This window comes from Scylla paramamosain, unplaced genomic scaffold (genome assembly GCF_035594125.1).
Source record: "Scylla paramamosain isolate STU-SP2022 unplaced genomic scaffold, ASM3559412v1 Contig39, whole genome shotgun sequence".
NCBI lineage: Eukaryota > Metazoa > Arthropoda > Malacostraca > Decapoda > Portunidae > Scylla > Scylla paramamosain.
This window is the reverse complement of record NW_026973704.1, coordinates 677501-690061: the sequence shown is the minus strand read 5'-3', so window position 1 is coordinate 690061 and position 12561 is coordinate 677501. Positions and strand designations below refer to the sequence as shown.

Sequence of the window (12561 nt, the reverse complement as noted above, 5' to 3'; positions counted from 1 at the left end):
GAGTACTTTACACCTGTGTTTTTATTTATTTTCTTATAAGTCACTTTTTGCTTTTTGTTGATTACTATTTATTTATTTATTTTTATTGAAAAATGAGTGTGAATGCAGCACAATATATAAAGGTGTGCATTCCAGAGTGAAAGGAAGGCGTGCACAGGCTAGAGTGCACAGGACACAGGGTAGAGTGCACAGGATGCAGTGCCTTTTTTATCACCAGACCTTGATTGATTGAAGCAAATGAAAACTTTGGTGTGAGTACCTTACGAAGACACTTGACAATACTAATGTCACCTCACCTCGTGGTTTCACCTTAACATCTACAAACATTGGCTGGACACAAGGTCACAGAAATAATTTATTCTCATTTATTCTCATCTTTACAAATTACAGTCTTTCCACATCAAAGTAACTAATCACCTTTATTCATACACTTGAGGGTGGTTGAAGGATCGCTAATCCCTTGTTAAATTGCCTGTGTTCAACTCGTATCTCCTCCCTCATTTATTTAAAAAGTATTTTGATCAGGAAGGATAGGAGAACAAAGTCTGCTATCTTTTTTCTTTTATTGTACGATTTTTTTTCGATGAAAAGTAAAAAAAAAAAAAAACTTTGAAATATTTGTCAAAAATCAAAATTAACTCCAAACAAAAACGACGACAGCAGACTTTATTCGCCTATCACAGTTTGATAAGCCGCAATAGCCCATCTGTCTGTAACACCAATAAAAACGGAGCAGATCATTTTTATATGCTAAAATCCGCCATTTTGAGATATTATGTCATAAAGTTTAAGGGGTGACTAATTCACCTATTGCAGCCAGGGACTTGAAATTCACGCGATATATACATCAGAATATGTTGAAAAAGCAGACATAGTTTTAGTTACTCCGATTGGTTTTGTGTATAAGGCCTAAAGCTATTCATGATTTCACCCTTAATTACCGGGTGGGAGGGGAGAAGGCGGGTGAAAACAATTTTTGTTATATTTCGCCATATTTCTAAGTAAAAACCAGTGTTTAATTGTTTGAAAGTAAATAAAATATTAATGCAAAAGATATCTAATGCAGATACATTAACTATTTGCTAGATTTACGAAAAAAAAAATAATTATATGATTTTTTTTTCGTATATCAATTTGAGAAAATAGTTAGACCTAGAATTTCGTGCTTTCTAATATTGTATGCAGCAAGAGAACCGTAGATATTCATGGGAGAGTGAAGAAGAACGGGTATGTCAGAAAAATATATGAAAAGAGAAAAAAAAATGTAAAAAAAACTTGTGTGACATGTCTCGCAGCGGGCGAAACCGTGGGAATTTCATAACAGAAGACCTCTTTACATATGGGGATTTTTTTAGTTCTTATCAAAACGTTACATATATCAAAAGAAGCAGAAAAAAATTAGAAAATTATAAAAGAAAAAACTTTTTTCATGTCCGGATCGTACATCACCCTTGATGCAAAAAATGTCCGCGCCTGACGTTGTTAACACACACGACACACTCTTCCCTTGAGAAAAGATAGTATGAATGTCTTCACGAGTGTCCTACTGTTTCATTTTAGAGCCCCTCCTCTTGATAACGACACGCACACTGTCAGCTACACTTTGCAGCGTCTCTCTCTTAAATTTTCCCCAATATCTTTGTATCTCCATTTCAGATGAATTGTTCTCTTTCCAAGGGTTGAGGAGAACATGGTCGTGGTTCAAGTGAAGCCACTACAGCCACTGCCTGACAAGTCTTCCACACTGGTGAGTGTTGTTCAAGCATGTCTTAGTATTGCTAATTCCTTATTTCCCAGAATATCTACCACTATATAGTGGAAATGCCTTACCAACACAAATAACGTCAAGCAAAAATAGACTCTACACTAAGTGATGAAAAACGTAGCATTTTCCGCTGCACCAAACAATACAGCAGCGAAGTGACACTGCCAGGACTTGAACCAACACCTGCCTGCCTCACTGACACCTGCCGTGGTGCCAGGGAGTGCCGAGGCCCGTGCTGCCACCACGCTGAGAGAGGGAGAAAGAGAAGAGCATCAGAGAGGGATGACCGTGGCAGGAAGGATGGTGTGTTAGGTGACTGGTTCAGACACTGACAGTGGACAGAAGAAATGCTGGAGAAAGATTAGACCACAGGTGGTTCATGTTGTACTAGTTCAAGGTTTGGCAGAAAACATTTTTTTCTAGATAGACAGTGGCAGCAAACACACAAGGGAGGATGGTGTGGTGGACAAGAGGATGCAGGGAGACGGCAGACAGAATGGAAGCTACAGATGAAAGAAGAGCAGGTCAAGCCATGGCAGCAGACAGACAGACAGAGACAGATTGGATCAGAAAGTATTATTATTTAGCGAGGTAAGGAACTGTACAGCCCTTCACAGTGCTGACTACTTGATAGCAGAGGTGGTTCATGTTGGTTCAGTATTTCAGGATTTGGTTTGAAGCTGTTACGTGAAAAGAACAGTCTGAGGAACGAGAGGTTGTATTGTCACTCGTCAACAAAGTGGCAGAGTATTATTATAACATTTAGAGCCAAAGCAGTACCAGCTGCCTCAGTGTGTCATGTCCATTGTATACTGACAGTCTTGTCTACGCTAGTGGAGGAGAGAGAGGAACAAACCTTGAATCGTCCAAGGTAGAGTTTGTAGCAAAGGATTGAGCAAAGAGTTCAGCTTTAGAGATAGATGTGATAGCAGTGGTGCCATCTGGTTGAAATAAAGGAGGGAAAGAAGAATCAAAAGAAGAATCAAAGTTATTATAGATGTTTTTGGGTTAAGTGGCAGAAGTCACGGGAGGACTTAGATCTTGAAAGGTTTTGACACTATTAATGAAGGAGTTTTTGGCTAGTTGGAGAACAGACTTGGCATGGTTCCGGGCAGAAATGTAAAGTGCATGAGATTCTGGTGATGGAAGGCTTAAGCACCTTTGGTGGGACACATCTCTCTCATGTATAGCACGAGAACTAGCTATGTTAAACCAAGTTTTGGAGGTTTAGGTCGAGAAAAAGAGTGAGGAATGTACGCCTCCATGCCAGACACTATCACCTCTTATGCACTCGGCACACAGGGCGGTCTCCGTCACGGACGCAGTAGTCATTCCAAGGAAAATCAGCAAAATACCTCCTCAGGTTCCCCCAACTAGCATAGCCAACACGCCAGAGGCACCTTCGCTTAGGGGATCCTGAGGAGGGATTGGAGTGATAGGACAAGATACAGATACTAGATGTGATCGGAGAGCCCAACAGAGAAGAGAGGGTAACAGAATAAGCAGAAGGATTAGAGGTCAGGAAAAGGTCAAGAATGTTGGGCATATCTCTAAGACGGTCAGGAATACGATTAGAGTGTTGCACCAATTGCTCTAGGTCATGGAGGATAGCAAATTTAAAGGTTAGTTCACCAGGATGGTCAGTGAAGGGAGAGGAAAGCCAAAGCTGGTGGTGAACATTGAAGTCTCCAAGAATGGAGATCCCTGCAAAAGGGAAGAGAGTTAGAATGTGCTCCACTTTGGAAGTTAAATAGTCAAAGAATTTCTTACAGTCAGAGGAGTTAGGTGAAAGGTATACAACACAGATAAATTTAGTATGAAAGGGACTCTGTTGTCGTAGCCAGGTGGTGGAAAACCCAAAAGATTCAAGAGCGTGGGCACGAAAGCAGGTTAATTTCATTGCGCACATAAACACAACATCCAGCTTTGGATAGAGAAAGTAAGAGGAAACTGAAAAGGGGCTACTGTCAGTTGCCTCAGACACCAGGGTTTCATTGAGGAAAGGATGATGAAGCTTAATAGAGGAGAGGCAGTGTTCTGCAACATTCGCGTTCAATCTGTAGAAGTTTAAGAAGAAAAACTGAGAGGGGTGTCAAGACATTTAGGGTCGTTACCAGATGGGGACTCCGAGGCTGGTATAGGAGTGTGTGTGTAATAATTAGGTGGTTGTAGTTGTTTTGTGTGCAGGAAGAGAGGTATCTCCATGACCATAACGTTTGGTACGAGTGAAAACATCCTTTGGTTTCCACAGATATTTACCACATACTTACACACTAGTAACAATTTCCACCAGGAGCACCAGAAGCAGTCTTCCTCACACGAACCGTTTCATTGCCGGGACTTGAAGGCTGCTGAAGCAATGCGGCGGAGGTCACGCCCCTTAAAGTATTTATACTTACTGTCAACACCATAACTAAAGCAAACACTTTAGTGCAGGTAGTTAAATAAGTGCAATCATTGTTCCAGATTCCTAAATTCACAAAGTACATAAACTCATTGAAAGTTTTTAGTGCAGGTAATTAAAGTTTTAGTGAAATAATTGTTCCTATTCCTAATGTTGTGTGGTGCATTACCTCAGACAGGCCCACTGGAAGCTGTCAGTCTGCTGCGGCACGTGGCAAGAACCAAGTGTTGAGGAGCACACGTTGTCCCTTCACCAGTCAGCAGATTACAAAAAACAATGCAGTATTTTGTTGAGTAATCAAAGTAATGAAATGTAAATGATAAAATGTCAGTACTGATTCAGTGTCACACTCCACCATGGCAAAGACTGCCGGCTGAGTAATATTCAAGTTGTATTAGTGAGACTCTACTCAATGTTAATTAAGGCAGGTGGAAGAAAATAGTAAAAAATGTATCATAGTACAAGAAAATGACACTTCAAAGTGTAAACACATCTTTAACAAGTAGACTTGAATGGTCATTAAGTAGTACAGCAGACCCTTCCTACAGTAAATTCACTATTATTTGTTGACTGGCCTTATTGTCTCATTATTTTACTTTGCTTATTATTCTGTTTTGTTTTCTCATTAATACTTGAGTGCCTTCATTTTATCTCTATTATTGTGACTTTGTCTCTCATTATGTTGCTTATGTTGTCTACTCTCATTATCTGACAGACTGCTCGCCTTCACAGGTCTGGGCGGCTCGGAAGTCTCACTACAAACTGGAGATCCATTCTCTTGGACACAGTTGGAGTCGGACACAAGATTCAAGAGGGAGTCATTTTAACGAGAGCTTCAGGCAGAAAATTCGAGTGGATTTTCATTTCTAAAAATATCTTATTTTTTGGGGGGGATATTTTGAATCCTTCTTTGTGGAAAAATAACTCCAGATATTATGATTCTAGCTGGAAGTTGACCTGAGCAATGTAGGGTTTGCTGCTGTGAGATTATCACCAAGGCACAAGTGTCCGGGATTTAAAGATGATGGAAATGTGTCCTGTGTGCTGCTGTGCTGGGAAGAGGAGAGGAGCAGCAGCAGTGGTGGGGCTCTGCTGCTGCTGTCACTAGTGCAGCTGCCTTCCCTCAACATACTGTGTCTTCCCTCACCTGCAATGAACAACTATGAACAATACTTTTGCGATGAAGAACAGTGAATAACACCTCTCCCCATATGGTTGCAAGTCTCTCTCTCTCTCTCTCTCTCTCTCTCTCTCTCTCTCTCTCTCTCTCTCTCTCTCCACAGTCCTACAGTATGTCCCCCACAGTATGTTTACAAACCCACAGTGACTCCCCACAGTCCCTCACCAACACCCTCACCAACAATTGTCTCCACACACACACACACACACACCATTACATACACAAATGTTGCAATCTTGTACACACACACACACACACACACACCATTACATACACAAGTGTTGCAATCTTGTACAGTGTCTACAATAAAGAATGAAACCAAAATCGACAAGCCTAATTTTCTTGCGGCCTGCGTGAATGTAGTGAGGCTCACAATGTGTGTGTACAAGTGAAGAGTATATTAGATTCAAAATATGAGGCTTACACAAAAATACAGGACACAACTTGATGAGTATGGTGAGTCAAGTGTGAGTGTCAAATGTGAGTCAAAATGCTCAACTTTGAATTAACCTACAACAAAAAGTGACTAAATAAACACACTATGAAAAAATATAATCTCATCAATAAACACTGAAAAAAATTATATACACCAACACAAAATAAATAAATAAATGAAGACTAAGTAAAGCAAATTAATCTGAACGCCAATACACAAACCAACAAAGTCGTACGTATATTTTTAAATACTATGGTGAAAGATAATGAAGCTTAAATATTGAAAGAGAGAGAGAGAGAAATTTTATGTGGTCTTCTTAAATCAATCTCTCTCTCTCTCTCTCTCTCTCTCTCTCTCTCTCTCTCTCTCTCTCTCTCATACACAAACAAATAATAAAAAAATAAATAAATAAGTAAACAAACAAAATACAAACAAATAATAATAATAGCCATCCACAAACCAATCCAGTGCATCCACACCAAGCCACACCAAGCCATCCCTATCCAGCCAATCACGAGCCAGCAGCACACACACACACACACACACACACACACACACACACACACACACAAACACACACATACACACAGAGGATTGGGAGAAAGGGGAAATAGTGAAAAAGGAAAAGGAAAAAATAATGAAAAAAGGGATGAGGGAGAGAATAAGAGAAAAAATGGCGAAACAAGAGGAAAATGGGAAAAATAAAGGAAAAATACGAATAAAGACAAAAGGAAAAATGAAGAAGAGGGAAAAAAGGGGAAAATGGAGTGAGGAGGGGAACACTTAGGGAAAACAAACCAAACAATAGGGCATTACATTGTGATTAGGTGCAGCAGGGATGGATCATGAGGATTAGAGAGAGAGAGAGAGAGAGAGAGAGAGAGAGAGAGAGATCTGGTCAGGAATTTAATTTTGTGTTAGTGGTTGACGCCATTTTCTTTCTTTCTTTCTCTCTCTCTCTCTCTCTCTCTCTCTCTCTCTCTCTCTCTCTCTCTCTCTCTCTCTCTCTCTCTCCTTACAACAGTTTTCTCTTTCTGCTTACTATCGCTCTTATCTTTCGTTGAGAGAGAGAGAGAGAGAGAGAGAGAGAGAGAGAGAGAGAGAGAGGAAAACATATTACACACACACACACACACTTTTCACAGGCAAGTTAACAACTTTAATAAAAAAAATAACCCTTTTTACCTTACCTATCACAATAACCCTTTTTTACCTCCTATCCCTTCCCTTCCATATGAAACCGAATCAATAAGAAATATCACTTGCTTCTCTCCTGTAACTTATAATGAAACGCTCGAATTAATTCATAAGGTGCACAAAGGAGCTTAATTAGTGAACAGGAAAGATTAAAATGCATTGTGGGAAAAAAAAAGGTGAAATATGAAGTGATTTTGAGGGAAGGTGTGTGTGTGTGTGTGTGTGTGTGTGTGTGTGTGTGTGTGTGTGTGAGGCTTAAAAGGTAATGGATTTTACAAGTGAAGAATGTAAAGTATTGTATCCGAAAGCATAAGGGATTGGACGCCCTGAGTGAAGCGATTACAGGTGTCTATTGTTCCCGTGGTTGATATATTGAGACAGCTTGTCCGCCACCTTACAATTTCTTATACAGGGTGTAACGTGAGTTTCTGCAAATACTTAAAAAGGTGAAAGAACGTGTAATTGTAAGTAGAGAATGTTCTATACACATATGCATTTTAAGGCTTTGTTTACCCTTCAGAGGAGTTGAAAATGTACGGGACTCTCGGGTGTGCTCTGTGACATGACGGACACACGGTTGCGTTGTCGCAGCCTCGGAGGTGCCACTTGCTCAAATTACGAGTGGTTTAATCTTATTTTTTTTCAGGCTGTGAAATGTTGCAGTATCTTATAACAAGACAAATGGTATCAAAAAACATGTAATTTACCGATAAGCATTACATGACAACATTATTGCGATGATTAAAAGTACTCCTGTAAAATGCTACGTGGCATCATCAAAGCAAAGGAGCCGGGGGACCGAGTCCAAGTGACCTTGAAAACAGCTGAGTGATGATGCTACGCAGCATTTTACAGGTGTACTTTTAATCACCGCAATAATGTTGTCGTGTAATGCTTATCGGTAAATGACATGCCTTTTAATACCATTTGTCTTATTATAAGATACTGTAATATTCCACAGCCTTCAAAAAATAAGATTAAACCATTCGTAATTTGAGCAAGTGGCACCTCCGAGGCTGAGACAATGCAGCCGTCTGTACTTCACCTCACAGCTACACGCAGAGCACAGCAGCGAGTCCCATACATTTTTCAACTCCTCTGACGCACGCCGCCCACCACCAGGATCGGCGGGTCGGACATGATGCGGAAGAAGGCGCGGGAGCCGAAGTATTCATCCGCCGTCCACCGTCTCTCCGCTGAGACAGCTGCTCCTTGTGTCACAGCTGAGGAAGAGAGAGGTGAGGGTTAGGTCACTCCTGCAGGAACACGAAGGAAGAACGAACACCAATAGACATGGCCACTCGGAGGGATACAAAGGAAACACAAGAAGTAAAAGATAACGACAAGAGGTTGAAATCGATCATAAAATGAAGAACAAACAGTACTATAAGAGCAAGGGGTTAGATCACTCACAAAGAAATACAAATGAAGAACAAACAACATATCTTACTTGTATTTTGGTTCTTCCGAGGCTGTTTGTGACAAGGCACACTGAGCAATCCTGTAAAGTGGATGTAGGCTGTAAAATGCAAGGATGCAGGCCCGGTGAGAGAGGGAGGGAGGGAGGGAGGCAGAAAGGAGGGAAGGAAGGAACGTGGGAGAAAAGAAAGGAATAAATAAAAACAAAGCCTCCCCCACCAAAAATAAATGAATAAATATATAAATAAATAAAAGGAAAACGGAGAATAAAACAAGAAAGGAAGGTATGAACAAAAGGAGAGGGAAAGGAAGAGAAGGAAAAGAAAACGGGAGAAATCAAATGAAAGAAAGGAAGGCAGGAAGGATGAAAAAAAAAAAACGAAATAACGGAAAGGTAGAAAACGAAGAAAGGAAATCAAATATATACAAAAAGGAAGGAAGGAAGAAAGAGGAAGGAAAACGATGCCATAAGTAATGAGAGGGTTAAACGAAAAGAAAGAACAGACAAGACTTGAATTTTTTTTTTTTTTTTTTTTTTAGGTAGGAAGGATACTGGCCAAGGGCAACAAAAATCTAATGAAAAAAAATTCCCACTGAAATGCCAGTCCCATAAAAGGGTCAAAGCAGTGGTCAAAAAGTGGTGGATAAGTGTCTTGAAACCTCCCTCTTGAAGGAATTCAAGTCATAGGAAGGTGGAAATACAGAAGCAGGCAGGGAGTTCCAGAGTTTACCAGAGAAAGGGATGAATGATTGATTGACGAAGAATTGAATAGACGAGAGAGAGAAAAAGAGAAAAAAAAACGAGAGAGAGAGAGAGAGAGAGAGAGAGAGAGAGAGAGAGAGAGATAAACAAGGTCCGAGAGTGGCGAGGATGGGGGAGGCTGGAGGGTGGTGAAAGAAGGGGTACTGGAATGACTGGCAGGATTGTGACTATCTATCTATCTGTCTATCTATGGCTGCAATGTGAAATACCGAAGCGTGAATGACATGAGTTTAAATATATGACTGAATTTTGCATGAGTAGAACGTGGAGAACATGAGCATGAATGACTGAAGAGTGGATTTATAACTGCCAAGCCATGCTAAGCAAGCCAAGCCAAGCAAGCCAAGCCAGGCCAAGCAAGCCAGGCCAAGCAGGCCAGGCCAAGCAAGCCAGGCCAAGCAAACCAAGCCGTGAAAGGCGAGGCACGCTAAGTTAACCACACACTTTTGATGAGTTATGGAACGTGTGTGTGTGTGTGTGTGTGTGTGTGTGTGTGTGTGTGTGTGTGTGTGTGTGTGTGTGTGTGTGTGTGTGTGTGTGTTGTTAGTTGTTGTGTCGTCAGTTGTAAGTGTACATGAGAGAGAGAGAGAGAGAGAGAGAGAGAGAGAGAGAGAGAGAGAGAGAGAGAGAGAGAGAGAGAGAGAGAGAGAGAGAGAGAGAGAGAGAGAGAGAGAGAGTCTGACACGCCTCCACGGATCAGTTATAACGTAAACTTTCTCTCTCTCTCTCTCTCTCTCTCTCTCTCTCTCTCTCTCTCTCTCTCTCTCTCTCTCTCTCTCTCTCTCTCTCTCGTTTCAGGTCCGCTGCCACAAATCGCCTTAACACAAGTGGACCAAACTCTCATTGGTGCCCATCCATCCACAGTGCCAGTGTCCCGTGAGTGATGGATGGCTGGAAGGTTCCTGACTGCACTCACCAAACCCTAACCAAACTCCAAAACACACACAAACCTTCCGTCACCCTCTTCTAACCCTTTGTCCTGAAACATCTTAAACCATCCCAAAAATGTTTCTCATCTAATCCCAAACCAAAAAATATCGACTAGGGGAGAGCGGGGATAGTTGCATCAAATTTTACATTTCCTTCTACAGAATTGTGTATAATTCATTCAAGTGAAATTCAGTTGTCGTATATAAATATGCTAGACCTCATCATCAAGTTCACATGCGTAGATATTAATGAAAATCATTTCTTATATACTTAATTTTGATATATATCTAAAAAAATATTTGATGCAACTTACCCCATCTGCGGGGCAAGTTGCATCAATATGAGGGGCAAGTTGCATCATAAACAAACTATAACTTTTGAGAGTTTCTTTAAATGATAAGAAAATAGAAATCCAATATAAACTGAACCGATGAACCTTAAATTTATTCATCATCAGATTCACAGTTATGACAAATATAATATAAAATTATACCTCCATCTGTTCCCAAACATTCCTCATGAGACCATCCTCTGCATGTACTACATTGAATCCATTTCTCCCGGGGCCTGCTATTGGAATATGGTTCTACACAAATCAGACAATACCAGTCTTCGTCGTCTGAGCTGGATATGTCGTACTTTTCAACAGGTTTTTTGGATCGAACTTTGTGTAAAAACTCCTGCTTCCTTTTCTTGGTGGCTTTCTTTTCTTTGACATCATTCTTTTTGTTTTTTTTCTTAATGGCTTCAGCAAACAGAGCATTTCTTTCAGGTGTGTCTGTTAATATGGCACTTTTACGTGCTTTTCTGCCTGTATTACATTTCTTTTTCCGAGGTGTTGCTTTTGGATGTGGCATGATTTTTTCTGGGCAAAGGGAAGACTCACCAACATTTGCAGTTTCAACTTGATCAGTAATGAAAGAAGCTACTGCTGGTTGTGGTCCTACTGCAGTTGAAGTGGAAGGAAGGGGTTCACTGGCTGTAGAAGAGGAAGGATGGGGTTCCATTGATGCAGAAGTGGAAGAAAACCAATGTTCATCTACCGATTTTGAAACCTCTGAGACATCTTGCATTGCTCTGGCCGCATCCTGTTCACATTGCTGCCTCACTGGGCGATCCGTTACTGAAGAGGGAGCAAACTCCCAGTCATCAAAGATATTTGTATTCAAAGGACTGATGCCGCTGACTTTAAAGCCACTCGTGATGTTAATGGGAGTTGAAGCTCTCAGAAAAGCTTTTTTTACTTGAGAAGGAATGTCGTAAATGGTCATTCTTTTTCCAGGATTACTCCGTAACCAGTCATTCTGAGCTGAACTCAGGTAACGCTTGAAAGATCCATAAACTGACCTATCTAAGGGCTGCAACTTGTGGGAGTAGTGTGGAGGAAATGACAGCAAAACCACTCCATTTTCCTTGCATAATGTGATAACATCATAGTTAACATGAGATTGGTGATTATCTAGCAACAGCAAGATAGGTTTCTCGACAGTTGCTTTTGTATGCTTAATGAAATGCTTCATAAACAGTAAGAAGTTATCCTGTGTCATCCATCCAGAAGGGTGACAGGCTCCAATTGATCCTTCTGGGCCATCCCTTATGAAATGATCATGGTAGTTTTTCCGTGGAAATATCAACATGGGAGGAACAGACCCTCCAATGGCACTGACAGCAACACAAAATGTAACAAGTTGTCCTCTCTCAGCTGAGGTAAGAGAGCCAACTTGCTTTGTGCCCTTAACTGCTACCACTGCACGAGGTTTCTGAACAGTTGTCACTCCACTTTCATCAGCATTCCATATGTCTTGAGGTTCAAATTTATACTTATCCATGAGAGAAGAAAGCTTGGAGAAAAATAACTCTACATTATGCTTGTTGAAACTTGTAGCTCTGGACAAACTTGTCGCTTCAGGTTGTCTAATTGAGAGTTCTTGTCCATGTCGCTTCATGAAACCTGAAAACCAGTCTTTTCCAGCATATTTATCATTGCGCCAATTATCAGGCATTTCTATCTTTGCTTCATTGGCGCATTTGAAAGCCAGTTCCTTGACTTCTCTCGGAGAAAGACCAAAATAAATTGCTGCTGCTGTTTTCAGATAGGATACTAATTCTTCTTCCTGCTCACATGTAAATACTTGTCTTGGTTTGGCATATCCTACATGTGTATTGTTTTTAGCAGTGTTGCCAGAGGTTTTGTGAATAAATCCTTGTAAGGTTGAGTAGTGGACACCAAACAGTTGTGTGGACTCTCTCACTGATTTATTCTTATTTCGAACAAATTCAGCAGCCTCCTGCATTAGTTGGGGTGTTGCTGACCCACGTTCAGTCTTTCTTTTGTAGTTCCGAACCATTTCTGAAATAAATAAAACGAGTTGAATGCATAAGAATAGTCTAACTATAATAATGAAATAAATTTACTAATGGGGCAAGTTGAATCATGATTCAACTTGCCCCGTCACGAATGATTCAA

At 40.7% G+C, this 12561-nt stretch overlaps 1 protein-coding gene across 8 annotated transcripts in view; it reads right to left on the bottom strand.

The window, feature by feature from the left end:
• Window positions 1–349: 349 nt before the first annotated feature.
• The window catches only part of LOC135097977 (uncharacterized), a 170153-nt gene continuing 157941 nt past the window's right edge, over window positions 350–12561 (bottom strand). For 3 of the 8 annotated variants that reach the window (XR_010266398.1, XR_010266399.1, XM_064000137.1), the window contains 2 exons: window positions 8067–8205; window positions 4451–5316 (listed from right to left, as the gene is read on the bottom strand). Coding sequence is in view for 3 of the 8 variants with exons in the window: in XM_064000137.1 (XP_063856207.1) it covers window positions 8154–8205 (52 nt within the window). In the remaining 5 variants the exon portion in view is untranslated. Of the gene's footprint in view, window positions 2012–2359; window positions 5317–8027; window positions 8206–12561 lie in introns of those variants that run through there. The other 5 variants (XR_010266402.1, XR_010266401.1, XR_010266400.1 and 2 more) reach the window with 5 other exon arrangements.